At 46.0% G+C, this 26341-nt stretch overlaps 3 protein-coding genes across 3 annotated transcripts; 2 read left to right on the forward strand and 1 right to left on the reverse strand.

Moving 5' to 3' along the window:
* The first annotated feature begins 4530 nt into the window (after positions 1-4530).
* Positions 4531-9258, forward strand: LOC117848925 (uncharacterized). Its single transcript, XM_034730514.1, has 4 exons — positions 4531-5381; positions 6779-6928; positions 7047-7712; positions 7814-9258. Exons 1-4 carry the CDS (start codon positions 4959-4961, stop codon positions 8906-8908), a joined length of 2334 nt encoding a protein of 777 aa, XP_034586405.1. The 5' UTR covers positions 4531-4958; the 3' UTR covers positions 8909-9258.
* Positions 9259-12658: 3400 nt separating this feature from the next.
* LOC117848359 (uncharacterized) lies at positions 12659-17934 on the forward strand. Its single transcript, XM_034729720.2, has 3 exons — positions 12659-12843; positions 16589-16730; positions 16849-17934. The coding sequence occupies exons 1-3, from the start codon at positions 12751-12753 to the stop codon at positions 17541-17543; spliced, it is 930 nt and encodes a 309-aa protein (XP_034585611.1). The 5' UTR covers positions 12659-12750; the 3' UTR covers positions 17544-17934.
* On the reverse strand, positions 17695-19035 carry LOC117848360 (RING-H2 finger protein ATL70). Its single transcript, XM_034729721.2, has one exon. The coding sequence runs from the start codon at positions 18547-18549 to the stop codon at positions 18070-18072; it is 480 nt and encodes a 159-aa protein (XP_034585612.1). The 5' UTR covers positions 18550-19035; the 3' UTR covers positions 17695-18069.
* Positions 19036-26341: the final 7306 nt, after the last annotated feature.

A 26341-nucleotide genomic window follows, 5' to 3' on the forward strand; every position in this document is an offset into this window, starting at 1 on the left:
AAAGTACAGTAATATTTTAATTTTTGCAATTTTTTTTGTTAAGCACTTTCCTCGGCATCAAAGAGCACAAGTTGCTTAATACAATCTCTTTTTTCAAGAAAATACATTACATTCCTCTTTGGGCTTTTTGACTTGTGCGCAGGATGGATTGATGGTGCCTTCAACTTGCCCTATAGCATATACATGTGTGGCTATCAGCTTTCATCCCAATGGAACGAAGTGGTGGTCAATTAATTTTCTCCCAACCAAGTGGCTCTGGATTCTTGCTTGTGTATATCATCACCTCCGTGTGCCAATTGTTCATTCAGAATTTCAGATACAAAAAACTCCATCAGACATTAGGATCAGAGATCCACACGAATGCTAAAACTCTCTGCTTTGGCATATACCTTGTTCCCTCTTCCATGATCCCAAAAATGCGTCAAATTTCTGGGTTCCAAACAGGTCACGAAAGAAAATGGTAAGTTGTTTGTGTATGGATGTGTTGATGGTCCCCACATTATTCTAGGTCTGGGACATGAACCAATGGGGCGGCCGGCCAAGCAATTGTGCTCTGAGTTTGTGGCCGGCTATAAAAAAAAATGTGCAAGGTCGGTGATGGCAATGGACAGGTATGTATGCGTCAGATCAGAGCTTAAAATGGTCGGTCTTTGTTTAAAAAAGAACGAGACGAGCAAGTGTCCACATTTTTTGGCGAACGGGACAAGAGCTCAGAGAATTTTTGGCCATGGATTGAGGTGGACAGCATCATTCCAGTGCTTACCACCAATTCTGTAGCCACATGCCCAGATGGATGGACATGTGCATCGCCACTGCTGCTGCAGACCGACCCACATAGCTTGGCTTCGGCCAGGAGCTAGCCCAGGCATGAATATTATTAGCTAGCTGTGTGTGTGAATATAATGTCAGTGGAACTGTCAGCTGGGTTATTATGTTAATGGGTGTTTGAAAACCCTCAACAACCTGTAGCTGATGAGACTGTCAATGACCACCATTTGTCCGGCTGCAGTGCACACCATCATGACCCACAGATCCGGTCACAACAAAGTAGAAGAGACAGACGTCCGTCGGGCCAGAGAAAAGAGAGACGCATGATCAAAGACGTGGACAGCACAATTAAATGGCTCATCAGCGTCCACTAGTATTTCTTAGGACACAAGCTTAGGTAGCCATTCTCTCCATTTGGCAAACACCACCCAACCCATCAGCATCAGCATCGACGACCCTTATCTTTTGCAGAAACTGATGAATGCTGAACATGAACAAGAAAATCCCCAAGAAAAAGAAAGAAAAGCTAAGGATCGATGTGCTTGCACCAAAGTCCAAACCTTGCACACAGTCCCACAAGCAATACCACATCTTCGGGCTAGGCGGCTAGCTAGGTACTTGTTGACACATCCACAGTGTGTGTCATCAGGTCGTCGATCGTGGCGGTGGTGTGTACACTAGCGCTAGTGCACGCTGACTTTTGGGCACGCCTGCAGCGGTTGACATCGCCGCACGAGCCACTTGGGTGGGTGCTGCGCGCACGCGGGTGTAGCGTCGCTTTCCGTGGTTTATGTTTTTTTCTGGCCGCGGAAAATGGGGAGTATTGTACATGTGTGAAACACGCGGGGAGAAGAGAGCTGGGGACTTAGCGTGTGTTTGGTTTGAATAGTTTTGCCGGGATATATGGAGTTGGACAAAGATATGTACATAAGTATACTCGTGATGTCTGCGCAAGTCGGCTTATGTTATATTTCTTCCTACATAATTTAGCTTAGTTATTATAGGCGTCTGATAAACGACAATTCTATTTGTTATTGTCTACGACGAAAAGTATGGATTTGGTAAAGCGAAAACATATCCACCATTAGTATGGGGAAATAACACCCGGCATGTAGAGTTGTGCTTTTCTTTTAGAAGCTCGACGTGCAGAGACATGGCGCTATTTACCAAAGATGATTTGCTTATATGTTATCTCGAGCCATACGCCAATTTTGCGTGCTTCCAACCACGACGTTTGCAATGCACAGTGTGTATAACGCTGCATCGCTGGAAATGCTTGCAGTCACGTACACTTGGGGAAATTCCCCTGCCACGGGATTGCTTGCTTGCACTTGCAGCGCTGTGCGCAGGCATATTCTCTCCATCCATGACCCATCTCTTCTATCTAGCTGGGAAGGGTTGCCCAAGGGATGAGAAATTCTTCGGCACATCGCACATGGCTGCCACCCTAGCTTTAGCATCTCTCATCGCGTCCATTGGACCATCGTCGGACAAGCCCATATATGCATATATAGAGAGAGAAAATTTACTACTTGTACATTTTATTTTTCTTCTTTAATTAATTTCTCTTTCTATCGAGTGCACTTTTACTCCTACCAACTTTACACTGGCTAATTCACCGAAAGTTATAAATCATTTTGACTTTTCTAGCTTCGTAACTTTTGCTACGCATCTAGATATATCGTATATTCAGGTGGCTAGCAAAAATCTATGAATTTTAAAAAATCAAAATGAACTACAATCAATTTAGAAAGGAGGGAGCGGTATTTTAAGTGTTTAGCTAAGGTTAACGAAATGGAGGCTAACTTTTCATCACCTTGTGTTTTGTTTTTACGGTCGTTAGCGTGGGGTGGCTAATGTAATCCACTCTCTCATGGCCCCTTAGGGCGCGTAATCATTCGATGTGTCCACCCAAATAAAACTTGTGATGCTAGCCATGCTACATAGTTTAATGGCTTGGCTTGGCGAAGATCACCATCAAGAGTAGGAGTAGCAAGACGTACACACAGGCACATAGACACGCTTTGCTTTGAATAATGCCTGGTCTTTTGGCTCTTTGTACGTGCGGACATACTTTGTGGCGCCATGATTGAGAAACCAAGCACAGCAGTTGCCCACATAATGTAGTTTAGTTATGTGACCTGACCTCCCCAGCTTTTTGTCTTGCTCCAACAAGGTCGTCTTCTTGTTCCTTAATGCAGCTGCACCCCCATGTACTTGCAGCTGTTGAGTCATTTCCACGAAAATTCAATGAATTATTTGAATCTGCATGGTGATTTCTCTAACAATTGTAGCACCTCGAAAATTGAATGAATTATTTTGAATCTGTGATTGCTAAGCATAGGTAAATTTCACATCACATGGGTAGTATTAGGGGTGTTTGGATACGAGGTGCTAAACTTTAGCAGGGTCACATCGGATGTTCGGATGCTAATTAGTTACAAAACTAATTGCACAGATGGAGTCTAATTCGCGAGATAAATTTATTAAGGCTAATTAATCCATCATTAGCAAATGGTTATTGTTGCACCACATTGTCAAATCATGGACTAATTAGGCTTAATAGATTCATCTCGCGAATTAGACTCCATCTATGCAATTAGTTTTGTAATTAGGTGGTGTTTGGATACAAAGTTCACGGACTAAAATTTAGCTCCTAAAATTGAGTTTTGCTGGGGTGTTTGGATCCATGGGCTAAATTTTAGTCCTCATCAAACAATGACTGATTTGCCCTCCCTCCTCCTCCTCTCCCTCTCTCTCCTCTCCCCTTCGCCGCTGCTCCCTCCTCACCACACGCATCATGCCGCGCCGCTGCTCCCTCCTCACTCCCACTACCACCACCACCAGCAGCAGCGAGATCCGAGGGCTGGCGCGCTCCAGCTCCTCCCGCCTCTCGTCCGCGCGAGCTCGAGCGGCGCCGGAGGCGGCGCGGCCGGCCGGAGGAGGCGGGCTCGGGCGGAGGCGGCGCGGCCGGCCGGAGGCGGCGGGCTCGGGCGGAGGCGGCGGGCGTGTGGGAGGCGGAGGAGAGAGGAAAGGGGGCAGGGGTGGAATTTGTGGTTCAAGTTCACTTTTAGCTCCTTTTAGGACCTCTTTGGGGGCTAAAATTTAGCTCCAAAATTTTAGCTATTTGTCACTTTTAGCCCTCCTGTTTGGATCCCAAGAGCTAAATTTTGGGCTAAAAGTGCAGAGCTAAAATTTAGCCCTTGGATCCAAACAGGCCCTTAGACTATATTTAATACTCCTAATTGTATCCAAACATCCGATGTGACAGGTGCTAAAGTTTAGCAAGGGCACCCCTTAGCAAGCACGCTTGACCATATTTTTAATATCATCAATTCAATGGAGAAAAAAAGATGTTAGATATGCCTTTTACCTTTTGTTGTGTGAACTGGTCACAACTTTAACCTAACAAAACCCACGAAAGACGTCATGCAGCATCGAGGCATCCTCGGTCAATGATCCAACGGCTCTACTTACACGGAGTGCAAGAAGAAACCGGATCAAAAGTTAACCGAAAAATTAGCCCAAGCAGATTATAAAAATATATAAAGAAACACCCCCACGATTAACGGACCTAACTAACTAACTCAGAATTATCCGGAAACTAAAATCCACAAAAATTAAATCAAAATTAAAATGACACCAAGGGCTGGTGGGCCCTCCTCCGCGATATCCACCCCCCCCAGAAAATTACATGCATTACAAAAACTAAACAATAAACAAATGAACAGGTAAAACGTTTTCTTGCTCCCCCTATTTATTTCCTCTCTCCTCTCCTCACTCTACTCCCCCTCCCTCCTCGTCGCGTGCGTGCATCTCTCCTCGTATATTCCCGTCCCAATCTCCAACCCCCTTCCTCCTCAATTCCCGTCCCGACCTGCCCCGACACAAATCCGCGCCCCGCTAATCCCGATTCCGGCGCCAAAATCAAACCTTGCGCCGTCCTCATCCCCCGATTCGAGGATCGATTTGGGCGCGGAGATCGAGTCTTCGCTTGGCGTCGTTCTTGGGGCCGAGCTGAAGATTGTTGGTTGCAATTGGGTGCGGGGCACGATCTTTCTGTGGAGGTTTCGGATTTTCGGTTGGGGGTTGTTGGTAAGTGCGGTCGCCGGGGAGGTTTCTTGCCGGAAGGCCCGTTTTTTTTTTCTTCCTTTCGTCGGAGGAGGCGCCTGGTTCTTTGACCGCCGGTGATGGTGGCGAGGATGATGCGGTGGCCGCGGCCGCCGCCGGCGCGGGATTTCCGCGTCCGGCTGGTGGTGCGGCGGGCGGAGGGGCTGCCGCCGCCGCCGGCGCCCCTCTCGCCCGAGGGGTCACCCGAGGCGGAGGCGAAGGTGTTTGTGGAGGTGTGCTGGAAGGGCCCGAAGATGTCGCCGCTGAGCTCGCTGCGGCGCGCCCAGCGGCCGCCCAGGAACCAGACGCGGAAGGAGGCGCTGCCGGCTGCCGGGACCGCGGCCACCCCGGCCGACGTCGAGGATGGCGCCGCCGCCCCTGCGCCTACGATGGTGGCGGTGGCCTGGGAGGAGGAGTTCGAGAGGGACGCGGCGCTCACGGCGATGTCGCACCGTGAGGCCACCGCGTTCCAACCCTGGGACATCTCCTTCTCCGTCGTCAGCGTGAGCATCTCTCCCTTGTTTCGGCTTCATCTTGCCTGCGCATCTGAGCTGGATTAAATCTGTTTGTGAGCTTGTTCTTGTGACAGAACGAGTAATTTTTTTTATGGTTACATATGCTCCTCTTCTCATTATGATCATTGGCTTGGTGGATTTGATGTTTGAGTTGATTGTAACACTGGATTAATTTTTCCATCGGTGTTACAGTAATTCTCGTTTGGATTTTTTAAGCATTTTATCTTGGTCGTATTGATGGTGAAAGTTTTGACTTTTGCTTCGAAAGGGTCAGGCCTAATTGGTTATTTGTTGGTACCATAGAAAGCTATGTGTTATTAAAATTCCTTTGGGTCTTGTCTTCACAGGGGGAGAAAATTCAAGGGAATCAAAATGATGCTTGAACCGACGAAGGCATCTAGATGGAATTAATCCTTTTTACATAGATATATACGTTCTATAAAGCCCATCATTTTAGGAGCCTTAGCAAAATTGTGCCTGTAGCCCTGAATCTACATATATATTGAAAGTTGCTGCTGATTCTAATTCTGTTTCATTTTTTGTTGTTAGGATGTTTGCATGGCCTCCTTTTATTTTTTTCGTGTAGATGTCACTGGATGGTGTTATTTCTTCTGGTTCCTGTTTTATTTAGTTTTATTTGGTTAACTTAATTAGGAAGAAAAGTGAAACACTTTTGTTATAAATTATGTTGGTTTTGAAATCAGAGTTATTTGAATATGTAATAGTCCAGCTGTCAAACACTCAAACTAACAAATAATCCTGTTGCTGATTACTAGCTAGTCTGGCCTGGCGTAGACTAGTTCAACGTGCAGTATCATCTGTTTAGAAGTAGAGATGGCAAACCAGGAAGCACCTATAGTTTATGCTCCTGTTGCCCCGTAAACTCAGGAGAAATTGGCTTTCATGAATTGTTTCGTTTTGTTGTCCTTGTCTTGCATTGTTATCTTGTGCCCCTTGACACTTGAGACAACAGAAATGCATTAACATTTTTATGGTTACAAGGATACCATTTTGTCGTTTTGCTTTGACATGTTCGCACTCCGTGGAACTGCCATTTTGCCGTGTCATTCCTTTTGGGTACTTTGTCGTTGGCGATTCACCGTTGTATCAGCTATTTTCTTTTAAGTACACTGTGATTCTTAGTAGAGCTTGTCACCCAAGTTCATGCAAACAGATCACAGAAGCTAAAACTGGGGTCATTATTTCCACTAGCTTATTTCGTGAAAGATATTTAAATTTTTATGGGAAAGAAAATCAAGTTTTTAGGGTTTTTAAACAAGAAGAGCTAGGGAAGAATGTATCTGACTTTTCTTGGTTGTTTGGATTAACTCCTGCTGTTTTTTTGGAACCTCCTTTCCTTGACATTATTTTTCTTGTTCCTGCAGGAATCGAATAAAATGTCAAAGAACAAACTTGTTCTAGGAACTGCTTCGCTGAACCTTGCAGATTACGCATCTGCTGCTGAAGAGGAAATTGAGATAATCCTACCATTGTCGGCGACTAGTGGTTCAACTGACTTGTCCCCATCACTTCATGTATGTTTCTTCTCAAATATATGGCTCCATGTATTGGAATACCAATATTTATTTTGGTTCCTGATTCTCATCAGATAGTAAACCATTGTGTGACATTTGGTGTTATTTTTATTTCCAGCTGACTTTAAGCTTGGCAGAACTTAAAGTTTCTCCACAATCACCTGGTGCTTCACAGCGTTCTGTTGTTGTTGCCCCATTGTCACCTTCCTCTGGTGACTCTGTTCCTTCTGGAAAAGATGAGGGTTCTGTCATTAAAGTGGGCCTGAGAAATCTGAAAATCCTAAGAGATCTAGTGTCGACACGGAGGTTCAAAAAGACTAACTGTGATGGCACCGAGGAGAAGTACTATGTTCATAGTGATGGTGCGGAGTTTTCTTGTGATACTGACTCCCTCGATGATGATCTGGATGACAGAGAGCAGGATGATGACTTGGAGGGTTCAACTGTCAGGAAATCCTTCAGCTATGGCTCACTTCAGACTATGAATGTTGGTGCCCTGCTTTATGCACCTAGGATTGATGGAGATGATGAGGGTTGGATACATTACAGTCACCGAAATTCTGATGCTAGTTATCATGTTGAGCAAGTGCCATCCTCCACTGCTGAGGAGCATGCTTCCATCCCTGTACGGCGAAAGAGGAGCATACTTCCAGTTCGATGGAGAAAGACAAAATTGCCAAAGGCCAAAGGGGAGCCTCTGTTGAAGCCATACGGAGAAGAGGGTGGTGATGATATTGACTATGATCGTCGGCTGTTGACCCCTTCTGATGGATCTGTTTCAGAGGTATGTTTTCAGTATCTCTAGATATTTTTAGTTTTGTTTCTTTTTTTTGCATTGGTGTTACTGTTGGAGGTTAATTGACAGCATATCATCTTTGTTTGCAGGGATCAAATGGCTCTACTAATAGTATGGTGTCAGTATTTGGTGATGACGATTTTGTTGTGGGGAACTGGGAGTTGAAGGAAGTATTTAGTCGTGATGGCCACTTGAAGCTTTCTACCCAGGTCTTCTTTGCATCAATTGACCAGAGAAGTGAACGAGCTGCGGGGGAGAGTGCCTGCACAGCACTTGTGGCTGTTATTGCAGACTGGTTCCAAGCAAACCAGGACCTGATGCCAATCAGATCACAGTTCGACAACCTCATCCGAGAAGGATCTCTAGAATGGAGGAAACTCTGCGAGAATGAGACCTACAGAGAGCGCTTTCCAGACAAGCACTTTGACCTTGAAACAGTCCTGCATGCAAAGATCCGCCCACTGACAGTTGCTCCCAGCAAGTCGTTCATTGGGTTCTTCCATCCTGAAGGTACTGAGGATGTAAGTGGATTCGATTTCCTTGATGGTGCTATGTCATTTGATAACATCTGGGATGAGATAAGCCGAGCAGCGGAGTGCTCCACTGGAAAATCTACCCTATACATTGTCAGTTGGAATGACCACTTTTTTGTCCTAAAGGTTGACGCCAATGCTTATTACATCATTGATACACTTGGTGAGAGGCTATCTGAAGGTTGCAACCAAGCATACATCTTGAAGTTTGATGACAACACTACGATTCATAAAGTACCGGCTGAAAAGAAGGAAGCTAATCCTGATTCCAGTGGACGCCTCAAGGATTCCTCAGAGAGCTCCTCAACTGAGCAGGACAGTGGAACTGACACAGAAGAGTGTGAGCTCGTGTTGAAGGGCAAGGATGCCTGCAAGGAGTACATCAAAAGCTTCTTGGCTGCCATCCCGATACGTGAGCTGCAGGCTGACATCAAGAAGGGTCTCATGGCATCAACTCCACTGCACCACCGCCTCCAGATCGAGTTCCATTACACAGAATCATGCCCTGCCGAAATGACCATGCCTGCTCAATTCCCCACTTTTGAGTTCTGTTGGCCTGAGCCACCATCACCAACACCTGCCATGGAGGCCGTGGTAACCCATCCACCACCCATGGAGGTTGCAGTAACCCGTGCTGTTGCCGTTGTATAGCGGGCCACAGCTGCTGCTGAGACCTAGGGCACCAGCTGCTTAGTTTAACATATAGAGCCGCACTTTTCAGAGCAAATTGTGAAGTGGACCAGATCGAAGATTTGGCTTCGTTTCTAGTTTGCTCCGTTTGCTTTCTAATTAAGATGAACTGACTAGTATAGCTTAATTGTCTTTTGGCATGCGTGTGTGTGTGTTTGTTCACTTCTTCCAGGCTTTTGGGAGCTCCCATCATTTTGTAAAGAGAGAAAGGGTGTTTGCTCCTGCACATCTTTACCTGTGAAGTGAGTTTGCTGGACTTGTAATCCTACAATATTATCATTATGTTAATTATCTCCCTGTTCTGCTCTAAACATTTGTATTCTGGTCTTGTTAGTTCGGAGTTATTTGCAATCCGAAAGTTTTTGAAATGTGTAATGTGTGCTTGAATGATATGGAATTTGAAATGCACTGTAGTTGAACTAGGACAAGATCACCAAGTGCGTCCGCACAAATGGACTAATAGTCTCTGAACCAAGCAAAATCGTTGGAGAACGAATGGTTGGATGTCTCCATCAGTGAAAAGGTTTATGCCAAAGCAGACCTCTCACTGTCAAGCCCTACTTTTCCGGCGCAGATCCACCACAAGCAAGCTCACACACTTAAGAAGGCCAAAAACTGTCAAACAAATGAATGAAATTGTTGGTGAGCATATGTTTTTGGTGAATGCGACAGGTGACCTGCTCTGCCACTGCAGAGATAGATAAACACACCGTCCATCCTAAGGTGCATGAACTGTGGTGTAGTATGTGTTTGTGTGTCATGGGTTCATGGCAGGTCAAAAAGATGCATATTTGGATGTAGCCTAATAGCCAATCAGAGCCATATGGATAAATGGGTTCGACATGGAATAAAGTCTTTCATATTTTCACTTTTTTTTAAAATAATTAATTTTTGGTCCTTGTGATGTAGACACGTAGTTTATTGCAAGTGTGAGTTGGCACTCCCTTCTCTTTTCTTGGTCAACGATGACTTGTATACGTTCATCACATGGCCCACAGATGAGGCGATCAAGATGGGATAATATTGCAGAAAGGAAAGAAAGTGACGGCTCAGTTTTTATCGTGCTCTAATTTTAAAGAGTGATGTATGAAATAAAATGTGAAATTCATAAAACGGTAGTAACAGATAACACCTTGCACGACTTGGCTCACTGTTTTTTTTTTAAAAAAACGACTTGACTCACTTGAGTTATACCCTTTCAGTTGAATCAAACCAGGTTCATGTGTTCATTTGACTGTCATTCCAGACAGAAAGGTTCAGAGCTTTACCAACCAAAGATACACCATTTCACACCCAGATTCTACAATTAAATTTCAGAGTTGTCTGATGAAGAGATGGAAAAAAAGGAATGATAAACAGAGCCCGCCTTCCATGGTCCAGAGTCTTGACTGCACATGTTAGTAGAATCACTGAATCGTTCCAGGCTGTTGTTTGTAGTCCTTTGACCCTGCTGATCTGTGCGCAGGCTTGCAGAAATGTTCGGAGCTTCACCAACCAGCCAAGCTGCACCAAACGCTCGGCACTGGATTAAATAAAGCGTTGGAGTCGTAGTACTTGCCACGGCCATTGCAGGACTGAAAAGCTGTTACAACTACAATGCAAGCCCTTTTTGCTGACCAATGGCTGCTTTATTGAGAGCTTCAGAAATCAAAGTGGGTTCAGTACCTGCTTCACCAAATCTTTTCCTTTGAAATCTTCTGTGGATCCCTGAAATCTTGGCAAGATCATTCATGAAGACTAGGAGAGCATCTGAAGACAGATTTCTTCAGAAATTGTGTTGTACAGACACACCAAGAGACAAAAGTATTTTTTAGGAGGACGCAGTATTTGCGTCCGTTTGCAGGTGCTGAAAAGGAGAGCTGGTGGTGGCCTGGTACAACAACAGGGACAAGAGCTGCTGCTGATAGCTTTCCTGGGACAGACAAAGGAGCCTCCACACACGCTCTGAAACTCTGTAGCTCCCGTCCGGAGACAACAGAAAGGAAACCTGATTGAGACATCACTAATCGCTGGTCCGTTGGTCTCAGCTTCTTTCTCGCCGTTTTCAGAGCGACGCACCGCTTCGATGTTTCTGGCACTCGCTGCAGTTCCAGCGAACCATCATCGTTCAGACAGAAGCACCGTAAGCATGTTCAATCATCCCTGAGGGTTTTCAGTGAGATTTTGTTCAGGCCTTGTTTGGGTCCCTTCATTTTGAAGGAATTGGAATCTATTTAATGGAGTAGGCTAATTTATGTTGGAATGTGGCATTCCACAACTTTCCAAAGTTTAGATATAAGCCTATCTTAAATTCATGGGGTGGGAGATGGAAATTGATTCTATAGATTATGGTTATTAGAATGGAATTCAATTCTTATAGCACGCTCTTAGACTCGCTTCTCTATAGTAGAAGTGCAGCATATAAGTATCTCTCCCTATCACCAACTATAATATACAACTATATTCCACATACAATTATATTAGCTTAATTAATTTATGTCTAAATTATGATTATTAGGATGGAATTCAATTCCAATGATCCAAACGGGGCCTCAGAGTTTTCAGGCAAGTCTGAATCTGTACTTGCGGACCTAGTTCTCAACTCTGTTGCTGAAGCAGCAGGACCTGCTTGCTGCAGAGCAAATGGGCCCGCCAAGGAATCCAAGGATGCATCAGAGAGTTCGTTCATTCGTATGGGCCGTGATCGTGGTCGTTTCCTACTTTTGGCCCAGACCAACATTCTCGGTCATGGCCTCGCCGCTATCACATTACAGCCCGCCAACCTGGTCCGCAAGTACATCCATGGCAGAGAAAGAATGGGCCCAGTCGAGCTGAACACACGAGTCAAAAGGAGGGAGAGGTGGTTGTCGGTCATACGCGCCTTTTCCCCCAATAAATAATAAATAAATAAATAGATAGATAAAATATAGCACAAAAGCAAAAATCCGATCGAGACGGATGCGCGCGTGCGGGCCGCTGCGGCGCGTCCACGTCCCCGCCGGCCGGCCCGCCACAGCACCAGCCCCACGGCCCGCTAACCGCAGCCTGTCACGTGCCCCGCACGCACGGCGCCGCGCCGCGTCTCTACTGCTCCGCGATCGTTATCCACGCCGAGGTTGCCACGTGGCGCCCCCGCGCACCCCTCGAGGTAGCTGCAGCCTGCATCCAGAAAACTTCGCGCACGGCTCACGCGCAGGCCCAGATCCCGACAGCAGACACCCCGGGCCCGCGACACGTGGGCCCCGCTCGTCATGAGCTGGGCGACCGCGCCGGACTCCAACAGCGCAGAGTGCAATCCGGTTTTGCCCGCCCGGCCTGTCTCTCAGTCCCGCGCCGTTCCCTGTCCTCCCTCGCCCGCCGCGCCGCCTCCCTACGCCCGGTCCACACACTCCTCCTCCCAAGTCCCACCACGACCAGACCCCATCCGGTCTACCGGTGCATGGACCGCGTCCACACGGTTCCCACCCGTCCCCCCACGTCGTCGGCAGCGCGTGACGGCCACCTCTCCCCGCTTCCACGTCCGTCACGACGCCGCTTCCCCACCACCCCGCCACCACCCTCCCTCCGCACCCGCTGACTCCCCGGTCCCACAACGACCAACGAGAAACGGACCCACGCGTCGGCGACGGTGGTAGCGCAACCCGGCGGGTGGCGTCCTCTCACGGCCTCCGGAAAGGAGCCGTTATCCAAATTAACCCCGTGGGGAGGGGATATAAAAATGGGCCCGAAAATCCCCACGCGCCCGTCGCGTCCCCCCCCCCCACCTCCAAGCGGCGAGAGCGGAGAGCTCGTGACAGCGAGAGAACCATCCATCCATCCCCCCCATGGCGACGGACGGCGAGCAGCAGCAGCAGGCGCCGCCGGCGGAGGAGGTCGTGTCCGTCGAGATGCCCGCGCCCGAGGGCTGGACCAAGAAGGTGGAGTACCAGCTGTGTGTGTCTATGTGCTTATGCTTATCCGTTCCGACCGCTCGATTGCGTTGCTCTGCTCCGCTCCGTTCGCGTCGAATTTCGGGGTTCCGGGGTGGAATTCGCGGGGTTGAGGGTCGCCGGCGCGCGGAATTCGGGTTCCCCGGCGCGAATTCGCGCCGAATTCCAGTGGTCTCGGCGGTAGCTGGTTTCTGCTGTCCGAGAGGTTCCATTTTTGCGTTTGGGGTTCCTAGGGTTTCTCAGGTTTGGTTTGGCCAGGCGAACGCGCGCGATTCGTCTCGGATTGGTGGTGCTCGTGGTGGCCTCGCGAGCATATGCAGCTGGATTCGTGCTGGGAGTAGGTGGCTCGTGGGCTCGGCGGGGAGTGTCCGAGCTCTCTGCTATGGTTGGTGTAGGTCGCCCACGGCCTTTACCTGCCCCTACAGGCTGTCGCGGTCGGCGAACCGCGCCCTATTCCGGACGCATACGGCGATAATTCTTAGTCCCGGAGCTCGATTAGGCGCTATGCTAGGGCTTGTCGAGGCAGGCCTGGGGGAAATTCCCAAATCTGGCCGGGTCCTGTCGCTGTTCAGGAATCAGGATAGGTGGACTTAGGCTCTACTCCTAACCCCAGGGCTCTGTTGGTCTGTCTTGGAGTGGAAACGCTTGACCTTCGACCTTGGATTCAGGCTGTTGACTTGCTTCGTTTGCTCGTGGTACTGCATTTGTTGTGAAGCTCGAATGGGGAATGTTTTGCAGGTTGGGGGCTTGGGGCTGATGCCATTAGGGGTGGTAGGATTTAGGTCTAGCACAACCATTTCTAATTCAGTGTTGATTATTTGATGATGGGCTAGAGTTTTTAGTGCTTTGGTTGACCTGAAATGGTTCAGCTTTTTGTCCACTGTATTTGCAGTGAAGCTTGAATGGGGGAATTTTCTGCAGCTTCTAGCTTGTCAATTACTGCTCTATAAGAATTTAGCTTACCGATTTACAATTCGATGTTGGTTATTTGATGATAGGTTAGACTTTCCAGTGCTTTAATTGGACTGAAATGGGTCAGCTTTTTGTTCATACTGAAGCGGTGTTTTCTCTTTGGCTGCTAGTGGTAGTGTATTTGCGGTGATGCTCGAGTAGGGAATTTTCTGTAGCTTGTAGCTGTGACAATTACTGCTCAATAGGACTTTAGCCTAGCAATTTCTAATTCGATGCTGATTATTTGAGGTTAGAGTTTCCAGTGCTGGGTTCAGTTCTGTCTTGAAGTGCTTCATCTAGTATTTAAGATTCAGGTACATGAAATTACTTAGCATAGTCTATTTGTAGTGAAGCTGGATTGGGGTATATCTCCTGCAGAGCTGTGGTAGTTACTGTTAATAGGGATTTAGCTTACCCGTTTCAAATTCAATGTTGAATATTTGATGATAGGATACAATTTCCAGCATTTTGTTCTGTTTGGCGTGAAATGCTTCGGCTGTTATTTCAGATTCAGGTGGTTGATGTTACTTGAGTAGTATTGTATTTGTAGAGTAGCTGGAATGGGGAATGTTTCTCAGCTTGGAGCTGTAGCAATTGCTGGTAATAGGGTTTTGGCTTACCCATTTCTAGTTCGATGTTGATTATTCGATGGTTTCTGCTTTAGCGAATCTGGGCATATATTGATTCATGGGTTTGATTTTGCTGTGATTAGTACTAAAATTTTAGAATGAGTGCCTGTTGTGCTGAGTCATGCAAAAAATGAAAGCACGCTGCAACAGAACAGGGCGGTGCTGTGCTGGTATGGGCTACTACGAAAACCCCATCTGCTCAGATGTTCTTGTATTGCATTATCACCCTCCTGAAAGTCTCGAAGGTTCAAGATTTGAGTTTAGGAATATGCTATTAGTTTATTATCGGATGTGCTGGTTTCAGTATCCAGGTTTTGAACTGGATAACAGAAATGTGCCAAACTTACTTAATAGTCCGGGAATTGCTTCTACTGGGTAGTCTAACATGGTTAGTTTCTATTTTAGCCGGAGATTAATGATGCTTAAGATTTGCTGTTGGAGGTCCTCATATTGTTGGTTGGGGTGCACTTTTTCATGTAATTGACGGTTGGAGTATCTAGTGTTTCTATTGGTGGGAAGCATTGAATAGCTCAGGCAGTTGATATGGCTTGTCGTCTAGCAGGATTTATTTCTGTTTTTAGCTGGGGAAACCGACACTTGAATGCCTGATAGAGTTCAATCTTGGAATAATCCAAAAAGAGTTCTTAGAGCTGGACATAGTTGTTGTGGATTGAGGAATTTGCCTTTAATGTCTTACGTTACCACAATAATTTGACCGTTTGAGGTGACGTTCTACTTCTTTGTTTGCTACCTATTTTTGCGATTCGGTTATTAACTGTATGCAATTTTGTCATGCTCTAGGGCAGCTAGGGTACAATCTGTTGGCCATATAGCAACCAGACACGTGGCGGTGCTAAACTAGTCAGTAGTCACTAGGTTTCTTGTTGTCAGTTGTTGTGTTGAATTGTTTTTTGGTGTTCAAAGTGTGAAAATGTTTTCTAATACCAAAAGATAATATGTGCACATGCCTGTATAGAATTACTTTTTGCATATTTCCTTTCTTTTTGTGGTTTTGCAGCTTTCTGTTGTGTTTGTGTTATTCAAAATTGGCTGTATATATATGTGTTGATGGCATTGTATCTGAAGTGGGTACAAGGCTGTTATCCTCCTTCGAAGTTTGTGATAAGGGTTATCAAATATCTCATGAAACACTTTGTTACTCTCCTTTGGAGTTTTCTATGGTTTTAAAATTCCCCATTACAAAGGCATTCATTTATTTTATTGATAACCTTTTAGGAATCTTACTCTACTAAGAAGATATTCAATAAATCTGTACCACTTATATTAACTTTGTGAAATAACTGTTTTTCTCTTTCATGTCTGTCAATACTGTGCAGAGGCAAAGCTGCTAGTAACTATAGAAGCTTATCCAGTGGCACTTTATTTCTGCTAGGCTATTCCTAAAATTTCACACCCAAAATTCATATGGAATCTATGTGGTCGATTTTCATAGGCAGTAAGTTTGATAAGTATCCTTTTGAGGCTATGTTCTGCCTGCTTTTAAGTTCTATTCCTGTGAGGGTCAGTAATTAGTTAGCATACTTCACTCTAGTTCATGTGAGAGGAGGATGACACTTATTATGGTGGTGAAGCCAACAGCAAATCGTGAAGCAAAAGTTCTGTACTATGTTATTTGTGTAACAGTGTAATTCTTCTTTGTTGATAGTAGTCTGAGGGTAGTTTTGAATTTTTTTGGGTAGGATTTCCATTAACCATCTAAACCTAGCAGTAAATTGGCAAGTATGTGTTCCACTGTCTCTGAGCATCCTGCCCTTTACTAGCTTGCCTCCCTAGTTGTTTTTCTGCTTCTCATTGTTTACATCACGGCAGTTTTCTGAGTAGTGTTAATAGCTACCTGCTGGTTCAGCCAGCAATTTCTCAGTTAGTGGTGCCTCTGCTTTTCAGTATATAATTCTCTGGAGATAGATGAACAACCAAGCACTGGATGGCATCAAGGCTTGTACTGTCGCACAAAAATATTTTCCTGAGAGCATGTTCATGTGTGCCTTTCCTTTTCTGATGTTGCATAGAAATGCTTCTTTTGGTTCTTTTTGCAAGGAATTACAAAGAGCTGTCATTAGGCTTATATTTCTTTTACTATTTGTTTGCATTTTATTGTATGTGCTAATATCCTTTCTTTTTCAATGTTACAGTTTACTCCCCAGAGAGGGGGAAGATCTGAGATTGTTTTTGTTTCACCAACTGGAGAAGAAATTAAGAACAAGAGGCAACTAAGCCAGTACCTAAAGGCACACCCCGGAGGCCCTGCTGCTTCTGAGTTTGATTGGGGAACTGGTAGATACCTTTCCTTATTGCTCCTTTTTTTATTTCTTCATATCTCCCTGGCTGTAATAGAAGTCTGCATGAATTTAGAGGTCTTTTCTTCTCCATCTAAAATATACTCTGTAAACAGGTGACACCCCAAGACGTTCTGCTCGCATTAGTGAGAAAGTCAAGGTTTTTGATAGCCCAGAAGGTGAGAAGATCCCGAAACGCAGCAGGAACTCGACTGGCAGAAAGGGCAGGCAGGAGAAAAAGGAGGCCCCTGAAACTGAAGAAGCCAAAGATGCTGAAGCTGGCAAGGATGCAGCAGAGGAGGCCCCTGGTGAAGATGCAGTGAAGGACACTGATGTGGCGATGAAGCCTGCTGAAGAGGTGAAGGAGGCTCCTACTGAAACTGAAGGTGCAGAGAATGCTGTGGACAAGGCTGATGCTCCTGCTCCAGCACCAGCAGCAGAAGAAAACAAGGAAACTGAGAAACCTGCTGAATCTGTTGTCGCTCCTCCCGCTCCATTGGAGGAGAAGAAAGACGCTGTTGAAGAGAACAAGGAAGATGCAAAGCCTGCTGAGGCTGAAGCTGCTGCTCCAGCTCCAGCAAGCAACCCTACTGAGATCTCGGCCCCTGCTCCCGCCGAGCCTGCTGCAGCTGCTGCTCCAGCGCCTGAAACCAAATCAGATGCTGCCGCTGCCGCCGCCGCTCCAGCATCTGGAACCAAACCAGACGCCGCTCCAGTAGAGAACTCCGCTGACAAAGGCGCTAGCCAGGAGAGCCAGCCGAACGCCGTCAACAACGGCCAGCTGCCACCCTCCGCGGTGAAGTGCACCTGAAGCTGGATCCGGAAGGAAGCCTTCCGGCGCCGTGTATCTCATTTTAGGAACAAATTGCATTTGCATTCCGCATTGTAATCAGTCAGTCAAAAATCGATGGACCGGTAAGCATGTTAATTAGTCAGTCTGACGCTGCTGGGTGACAAGTCGGTAAGTTAAAAATTAGGCTCTGCGTTTTTAGCTATTTGTATGTGTGTATCCATCCATCATGACATCTTCGTTGCATTGTACCTAACTGTGTAAGCATGTTAATTTTAGGACATGTATACTCCTCTCCTCTCTGAATCTGTAGTCTGTACCTGTGCTGGATGCTGTCACTCAAAACCTGCATAACCAGTTGTGTGTTATCTATGAGAAATAAAGGCCGCTGACTGGCTAACTTGGCTGTGGATGCCCATCCTGGTCAGGAACAAGGATGTTCCTCTTGATCTCATCCGAACCTGATGCCATTTGTGATGTGATGTTTTGTGCTGAATTCCTGGGGTAGCTCTTGTATTCCATATGCTAAAATGCTTCTACTTTACAGCTACCTCTGTGTGGGCGCGGCCGGCGGCGTCGCGGCCGGGTTGCGCACCGGCGGCGAGCGGCAAACGGGGCACGTCGGGTGCAGCCGCAGCCAGCGGTCGACGCAGCGCTGGTGGAAGGCGTGCGCGCATGGAGGCAGCACGCGTAGCACGTCGCCGCCGGCGTACTCGCCCAGGCACACCGCGCAGCACGCCGCGGTGTTCGCCTTCTTCCCCGCCTGATCAGCAGCTTCCTCGTCGGCGTCGCCGTAGATGACCTTGGGCAGCGCCTTCAGCGCGGCGTCGTCGAGCCCCGCCTCGACGCCCGCCACGCCGCCCACGAAGAAGGCGTCGACCGTGCGGCGGCGGCGGCGCCCTGCCTCCTCCCTCCGGCGCGGAGGCGCCGGCGCGGCGCGGCGGGAGCACGCGCGGAGCAGGACGGCGACGGTGACCACGCCCAGGACGCTGAGGACGGCGAAGGCGGCCTCCGGCTCCACCATCATCGGGGGTGAGCTGATGAGCGAGTGAGCTGGAGCTTCGTTGCGTGTGCGAGTGCGGTGTGGGGGCGAGTGCGACGAGCTGACGCCGATCAGTGGTTGCTTGTGTGGGTGGGGACATGGGGTAGCCGTAGCCTCGGCCCTCCTCGGGCATGCCCTGCCGACGCTGATGGCACCCGGTGACGACGACAGTGATGACTGTGATGCGGTGAGGTGGAAGTGACAGAATCTGTGACTCCGATGATTGGTCGATACTGGTGCTAAACTTTAGCAGCATCACATCGAATGTTCGGATGCTAATTAGGAGGATTAAATATGATCTAATTACAAAACTAATTGCACAGATAAAGTCTAATTCGCGAGACGAATCTATTAAAGCTAATTAATCCATTATTAGCAAATGGTTACTGTAGCACCACATTGTCAAATCATGGACTAATTAGGCTTAATAGATTCGTCTCGCGAATTAGACTCCATCTGTGCAATTAGTTTTATAATTAAACTATGTTTAATACTCCTAATTAGTATCAAACATCCGATGTGTGACAGGTGCTAAAGTTTAGCAGGGGTATCCAAACACCCCCTTAGTTTTTGTTCATATTTTTTTGTTCTCTCTTCTAATAAATTTGGACAGCAAAGCTTTTGCTGTCGTTAACAACTTAGTTTTTGGGTTTAGCACGCGTTAAGGTTCGAAAATCCATCGCTGTAAAACAATATTCTTTTCGATTTAGCGCACATTAAGGTTCGAAAAGTCATCGCTGTAAAACAATTTTTTTTTGACGATCATCATCTCAGAAAAGGAAACAAAATGTGCACGTACAAAATGCGTCGATCGAGTTTGACAGCATGTACGATCCACTTTTTCATTACTACGGACGCCACGCGCTTGCAATACAAATGAAGTTTGTTATGCCCGCCTAAAAAGAAAAAGTACCACTTTCAAAAAGTGAAGTTTGCTACGCCACTGAATTCCGAAATGGTGACTTTTGTGTTCTGGCCTGTCGCTTACCATTTACGTTAGGTACTCTGATTGGGCTGTTCATCCATGCATACGACGCTTTTGTACACTTACTATGGCTCCTCTCTCTACGTAGAGGGTGTTTGGATACTAGGTGCTAAACTTTAGCAGTGTCACATCGGATGTTCGGATGCTAATTAGGAGGACTAAATATGAGCTAATTATACTAATTGCAGAAACCCTGTGCTAATTCACGAGATGAATCTATTAAGCCTAATTAATCCATCATTAGCAAATGGTTACTGTAGCACCACATTATCAAATCATGGACTAATTAGGCTTAATAGATTCATCTCGCAATTAGACTCTATCTGTGCAATTAGTTTTGTAATTAACCTAGCTATATTTAATACTCCTAATTAGCATCCAAACATCCGATGTGATAGATGCTAAACTTTAGCAGGGGTATCCAAACGGGACTGTAGTTCTGATCATGTTATCCTTTTGGAGGGTCCTTCTTTCACATAATAAATTATCGTCGCTGCATTTTTTTTCTTGGCATTAATGTCATTGGACAATAAAACCAAGTTCTATAGTAGCGTGAAGAGCATATATATATATATATATATATATATATATATATATATATATATATATATATATAATATAGGATTATACTATACAATACCCTGGGTACGGAATAATCTATTCCGTACCCGAGCCTATCGGTGCGCTCATGCACGGCCGGTTCACGAACTGGTGTTTTCCGATTTTTATACCGAACGTGGGTCATTATCATCCTGTTCCCGTTCCTCCTAGCAGGAACCGCTCTCCAACCCCCGCCGCGCGCCGTCCCTCTCCATCCCCCGCCCCCGCCGCTCGCCACCCCTCCCCGCCGCCGCTCGCCACCCCTCCCTGCCGCCGCCGCTCGCCACCCCTCCCCGCCGCCGCTCGCCACCCCTCCCTGCCGCCGCCGCTCGCCACCCCTCCCCGCCGCCGCTCGCCATCCCCCGCCGCCGCCGCTCGCCACCCCTCCCCGCCGCCGCTCGCCATCCCCCGCCGCCGCCGCTCGCCACCCCTCCCCGCCGCCGCCGCTCGCCATCCCCCGCCGCCGCCGCTCGCCACCCCTCCCTGCCGCCGCCGCTCGCCACCCCTCCCCGCCGCCGCTCGCCATCCCCCGCCGCCGCCGCTCGCCACCCCTCCCAGCCGCCGCCGCTCGCCATCCCCCGCCGCCGCCGCTCGCCACCCCTTCACCAGGGTATTCTTCGGATCTGATTTTGTAACTGTTACAAGATCAGAAGAAACTTCTTGGGATTACCTTAAACCTGAGGTTTTTGCTGCGATAATGGATTTTACTCATCTGGGCAACCAATTTTTCTGGACTCAAACGTTGCAGCTTCTATGGACACAGCAATTCATGAGGTATCTCAATTAGCTTCTGTATACATTCTGTCTTGCAATATTTCTTGTCTTGTTTTTCTGAATTTCCCAGACTGCTCCGACATTTATTGTTAGAAGACCCTGCAAACCATGTGATTATCTAGGTTTCGGTGAAACATGAAAATTATCTAGGTTTAACTTTGTAAGATGTATTGTTGTGAACCCACAAATTATAACTAGATGACAGTGGATGCCTAGATATTCAGCTTTTATCATGTTCTTGGTTTCGGATGCTAAGGAGAACACAAATTACTTTTGGAGCATTGTTATTCATTAATGTTTGTCACCTATATTAAAATAGGGATTAATGTTTACTTTTCTGTTTTGAATGCTGTGTACAGCAATACTTCTTTGTGATTTCGGGGAGTATTTCATGTTTGCTGAATGTGATTTTTATGTTTTCTTCTAAATACTACAAACTCAATTCATCCTTGATTCGACCATTGTGGATAAGAATTTAATGCTTTGAGGGATGATGTTAATTTTTTCCTCCTATTTCTGTCTTAATTCAAAAAACATTTACCTGTGTATCGATCCATGCAGCTATTTTGAAATATTTCGGGGCATACTTCATGAAGGAGAAATAGACAAGAGAGTACAATATTGATTGAAGACTATTTTGCAATTAGAAAGTTTCAGGTGAAATTATACTTGCTGTAACCTGGTGTTTTTTTCATTGCATGATCATTCAATGTTCTGATAAATGATTTTTTCCTTATAGGGATTCCTTGCCATCCGACACCATAGCTCCGTGGCCGAGGCAGTCAGGTGACTGCGCTGACCACCAACATTTCTTGCATGTTGCGTGTATCTATTTTTGACTGAGGAACTACTAACAATGTTGATGCACACTTCGTATTCGAGTTAATGCCCCTGCTGGTTGGATTAAAAACCTAAGAGTGCGGTTCAATGGAGAATTTGTTTGGTGATACAAGTGATACAACCTATATGTGCACTTATGTTTTCCTTGACCTGTGTACATTTAACCGTGAAATGTGTTGAAATGCCTTTTGATCAAACCTTCTTTGACATTTTCTTTCATTTTTTTGCTTGAATCTCCTTTATGTGGCAGAATAGCCCATTGTCAGCGGTTTTTGTTATACTTTGTCTGAATGGTAACTTCAAGGCGGTCATATGGCCAGTTGAGCCGCTGTCAATGAAACATTGAAACTTACTTGACCTGCACATGTCTATTTTCCTGTACAAATATAATATCTTTTGTTGATACGGGGTTCTGTCATAGGTCTATTTATTCTTGTCTGACGATAGAGTATGAGCCTATAGAGATTTGTTCAGATTTGTTTCACTCATCTTTGTTCAGATTTGTTTGCATAATTGTTATAATTTTATGATCTATATTGGCCAAAAGAAGCTATTGATCATAATTGTTCAGATTCCCATTGTAAATATGCAATATAGATCAACTGGGAAATCAAGCTGAATTTTAGGGTCTCTCATCTATGAATGTTATGAACATCAAAGCACACATCTGTATTCCGAAGCAAGCTGAATTTGCTTTTTGGCTAGTAACAGTTCTATAATGAACATTCCTGTTTTGTCTCTTAGGGTGTCCTGGCATTTTCAGCCTGAAAGAGAGCCAAATGGGATCCTTGGAAGGCTGTTGAAGGTTTGTTCATACCTGTTGCGCAATCTCTCACTGCCAAACTCCCAACTGACCATTGTGCGTCCTTGCAATTGTTGTCTGAACAGGAAAATCCAAGGATGAAGCAATGACCGACTACATCACCAAAGTGAAACAGCTGCTGGAGGAGGCCGCAGCATCCACTTCCTAGACTACGAAAACATCATAATCCGTAGTTGCGTATATAGTCATGCTATATGTCGTCAATAAATCTTGTCACTGCATGCTAGCGGAGGCCTGCAATTCCAAAGTGACAACTGATGTATTCTGTTACAATCTGCATATTGTTGTTTGTATATTCTGTTACGATCGGCTAGTTGAAACAAACAAGTTCCATACTGCAATAATGCCTGTCATGCTATGTGCAAACCAAGAGTGAGTCTCTTCAGTTCCACTTGTCCAGTTTCAAATGATTTTGACAGGTGATAGGTGTTCAAATTTGATGGCACCACTCTTAATACCGAGTCCCTCAATAGTGTCAGCATGATTGCATAGCTGGAATGGTGGCTAAATTAAACATTGGGCTCAGTTCAATTGTCATTTTAGAGCACCCTCTGCACTGTTCTCGAGCTCCAGGACCATCTTCTTGCGAAACTTCAATGACCTTAGGTTAGGTTCAGCTTTGATTTGGTTTTCTATTGTTGCCAGTCTGTTGTTCTTCAGTTCCCATTCATTTTGTTATGGCTTTTCCATGAGATGGATCCTGCAAACTGCTATCTGCTTTGCATATAATTGCAATATAAGCTATTTCCATTCACATGCGTCATCATTTGTGAATAGAAAAGTATATGCCACAATGCATAGGTTGTTAGCTCTTGTGTTCCAGCATAGTATTATTTGTGCTCAAGCTACTTTGGATGCAAATAACTGAGGTTTCTATGGGGTAAAGAAACTATTTTGCCTCCATCAAAATCTGGTTTTATTTGACCGACACCCTCAGACTCCAGTGTGCACAAAAAACCATCCGAAATTTTCAATTTCTGCTGGTCATCTCGCAAAAACCGGATGAGTGCTAGTACAGACTTCAATTTTCTGAGATTTTGTGGGTAACATAGGTTGGATTTGAAACTTTCATATTTGAAGATGGGAATAAACAAAATTGAATGGTGCTGAACTGCTGGGAAGAGGGTAAATTAGCATTAACAACTAGCTGCCATGCGTGCATGCTGATAGCAGGAGCGGCGGCCGTGCGTCCATGTTGATAGCAGCAGTGGCGGCTGCGCGCGAGCGGCAAACATGATGACGGCAAGGTGACAGCAGCAGTAGAAGGACAACAGCGGCCGCAAGCGACGAGCCCGACGACGGCAGTAGGGGCGGCTGCGAGCGATGAGCGCGACGATAGAGGCAGGGGCAGCCACGAGCGGCGAGCGGCGGCCGCGTGCTAGTAGATTTGAAAAAATCGGACCGGCAGGGAGAAGCGGGCGCGGGCGGGACAGCGGGAGGGAGGCGCGCGCTGGGTCGTGGGGGGCTCGGGTACCGAATAGCGGAGGCCTAATATATATATATATAATATATATATATAATATATATAATATATATATATATCCCTCCCTTATAGTAGGGTTTAGAGTTTTATTTGTTCTTCTCATGACCTGCATGTCTATATATATAGGCGCCCGCCATCTTAGCTCTATATCGTCAGACTACCTGTCTATATAGCTATACAATTATAAGCAGATAGCAACTCGAGAACAAAAAAAAACATAGATTAAGGCGACATGTAAACACACACGCATCCAAAGGGACACTAACTAGAGGGTAAAGTGGTTCCATGAGGTTGGAAAGTGGCTGTGAGTGAAGAGAGAGAACATAGGAGCGGTAGAGGTGAATGCCATAAGAATGAGAAACTACTCTATGAGCTTGGAAATAGGAGGCGTCTGGAACTACTTCTTCTCCTTGTGATAGGCATGCGCATGTACAAGAATTAAAGCTGGGTTTGGCAGGGATCCGTTGAGCTCCGGCTTTACCCGCTCCTGGTACTGTAGCGCTAACGCGCGACCAGTGAAGCCAAAAGTTTGGGCTTCTTCGGTTCCTCCTACAACAGCGGAGCCAGAGCACCCAGAAGCCATGCCAAAAAAAGGTCCTAGAAACATATGTCATCTGGTGGACCTCAACGCTACAATGCTACATTGCCCTCTATGGCTGCCTCATGATGCATGCATGCAGCAGGTTATTAGGTGCTGCCAGATGGCCTTGCTGATCAGCTTCACAATGACATGGGTAATTAGTTTAATGCGGTCAGCTGATCGATGACCCAATGAAATTTAAGTAAATTCCATAGAAGACCGCTCAGCCTCATGTATAGCTACTCTCCAAAGTCACTCTTTCTAGCTCTAATGATCCCGTCCTCTAATAATGATGCTTTTTAAATAAAGGAATAGTAAATATTCCGACCTCTACATCAAAGTCAATATCCGACCATTATTACAAGAATAAAAGCACACTTCTTCCAAATGAAAACCAAATAAGTTGGACATATTAAAAGTACTAAACTGCCGTCCGTTATTTCCGAAGATTTCTCTAGCTATAAATTCCAAAGCTCGACATGCCCCGATATAGCGCCCTCTATAGAGCTGATTCCAGTCCTCTTGTCACCTAGCTCCGCCTCTCAGGTCATCCACCCGCAATGGCCGCGTCACACTTCTCCTTGCCTTACACCGTGGCTGATTGAAAAGCAAAATTGTATACACACTAGTGATTTGCGCACGCCCATGCGCGCGTAAAGCCTAGCTAACGACTCACTGATGAGCATAAGCCGTTATTGGACCATAAAAAATTAAAATATAGAAGACACATTTGGTTAAGCTACACCTTGAGAGTATCATCCCTTTATCACGCGGAAATTGAAAGTTTCAGTTGAACAATCAAAATTTAAAAGAGTCGTCAGTTTTAATCTTTTACTAAGCACATAAACCAAGATTTTACTTACATAGTAAGTAGATGACAGTATGGAGCGAAACTTCGAGGTATAATGCTTCCTTTGGCTAGACACAGGCTAAAATTGCAGACTTTAAGCCTTCTATATAAGCTCTCGCAAAATCGTTGAAACCCTTACTGATACATAAATTGAAGATTTTAATGGAATATTGTTGCTTAATACAAAGCTGAGGACTCCTAAAATTCGGAAGCAGTTCAAGGGATAACAACTAAAATACTGAATTAAATTATTATCATGACAAAATTCAGATGCTACATAGTGCTATCAGTATGGTGATGGACCGATGGATAATGGCAAAATGTTAACAGTCCAAGAAGTTCTGCGTGCATAGAAAGGCTATGTTCTTTTAGTTAATGTATCCCGATATACGACAATATACCAGAGTCAATTATTTATCGCTAGTTATGATGCAGCCTAGAGAAGAAGCAATTTGCACCTCCAGAATCCATGAAACAACAGCTTTTCATGCAGGGTTCCAATCTAGCTTCATGGAAACATGACATCCGCTCCATCTGAATCCCGCAGCTTGAGAAGCCAAAACAGCAGTGAGATCCTTGACAAAAAAAGAAAATATATGTGCTAGAAGAAACAATTCTTATACCAAGGACTAATCTTTACCTCGTGAACATCACGATCGCGCGGGTGGAGGAAGTCAGGTGCGGCAGAACGCGAGGCCTGGAGAGGCGCGCCGTCGCTGTGCACCCGCCGTTGCACCTCTTGTGTGCCGCCATCGCCACTGTCTACCCACGTACCCTAGCCAGACCCCTTGCACCCACCGTTGAGGAAAGTGGTGTTGGTCGGAGAAGAGAGGAAGGGTGAG

The sequence above is a fragment of the Setaria viridis genome, chromosome 3, assembly GCF_005286985.2.
Source record: "Setaria viridis chromosome 3, Setaria_viridis_v4.0, whole genome shotgun sequence".
NCBI classification, from domain to species: domain Eukaryota; kingdom Viridiplantae; phylum Streptophyta; class Magnoliopsida; order Poales; family Poaceae; genus Setaria; species Setaria viridis.

What these genes read in the sequence shown, in the direction of transcription:
- LOC117848360 (XM_034729721.2), bottom strand. Translation starts at nt 18,549, where the DNA reads ATGATGGTGGAGCCGGAGGCCGCCTTCGCCGTCCTCAGCGTCCTGGGC.
- LOC117848925 (XM_034730514.1), top strand. Translation starts at nt 4,959, where the DNA reads ATGGTGGCGAGGATGATGCGGTGGCCGCGGCCGCCGCCGGCGCGGGAT. An exon ending in ACTTGTCCCCATCACTTCAT is followed by an intron (nt 6,929 to 7,046) that starts GTATGTTTCTTC and finishes TTTTATTTCCAG; the next exon opens with CTGACTTTAAGCTTGGCAGA. An exon ending in CTGATGGATCTGTTTCAGAG is followed by an intron (nt 7,713 to 7,813) that starts GTATGTTTTCAG and finishes CTTTGTTTGCAG; the next exon opens with GGATCAAATGGCTCTACTAA.
- LOC117848359 (XM_034729720.2), top strand. Translation starts at nt 12,751, where the DNA reads ATGGCGACGGACGGCGAGCAGCAGCAGCAGGCGCCGCCGGCGGAGGAG. An exon ending in CCGAGGGCTGGACCAAGAAG is followed by an intron (nt 12,844 to 16,588) that starts GTGGAGTACCAG and finishes TCAATGTTACAG; the next exon opens with TTTACTCCCCAGAGAGGGGG. An exon ending in TGAGTTTGATTGGGGAACTG is followed by an intron (nt 16,731 to 16,848) that starts GTAGATACCTTT and finishes CTCTGTAAACAG; the next exon opens with GTGACACCCCAAGACGTTCT.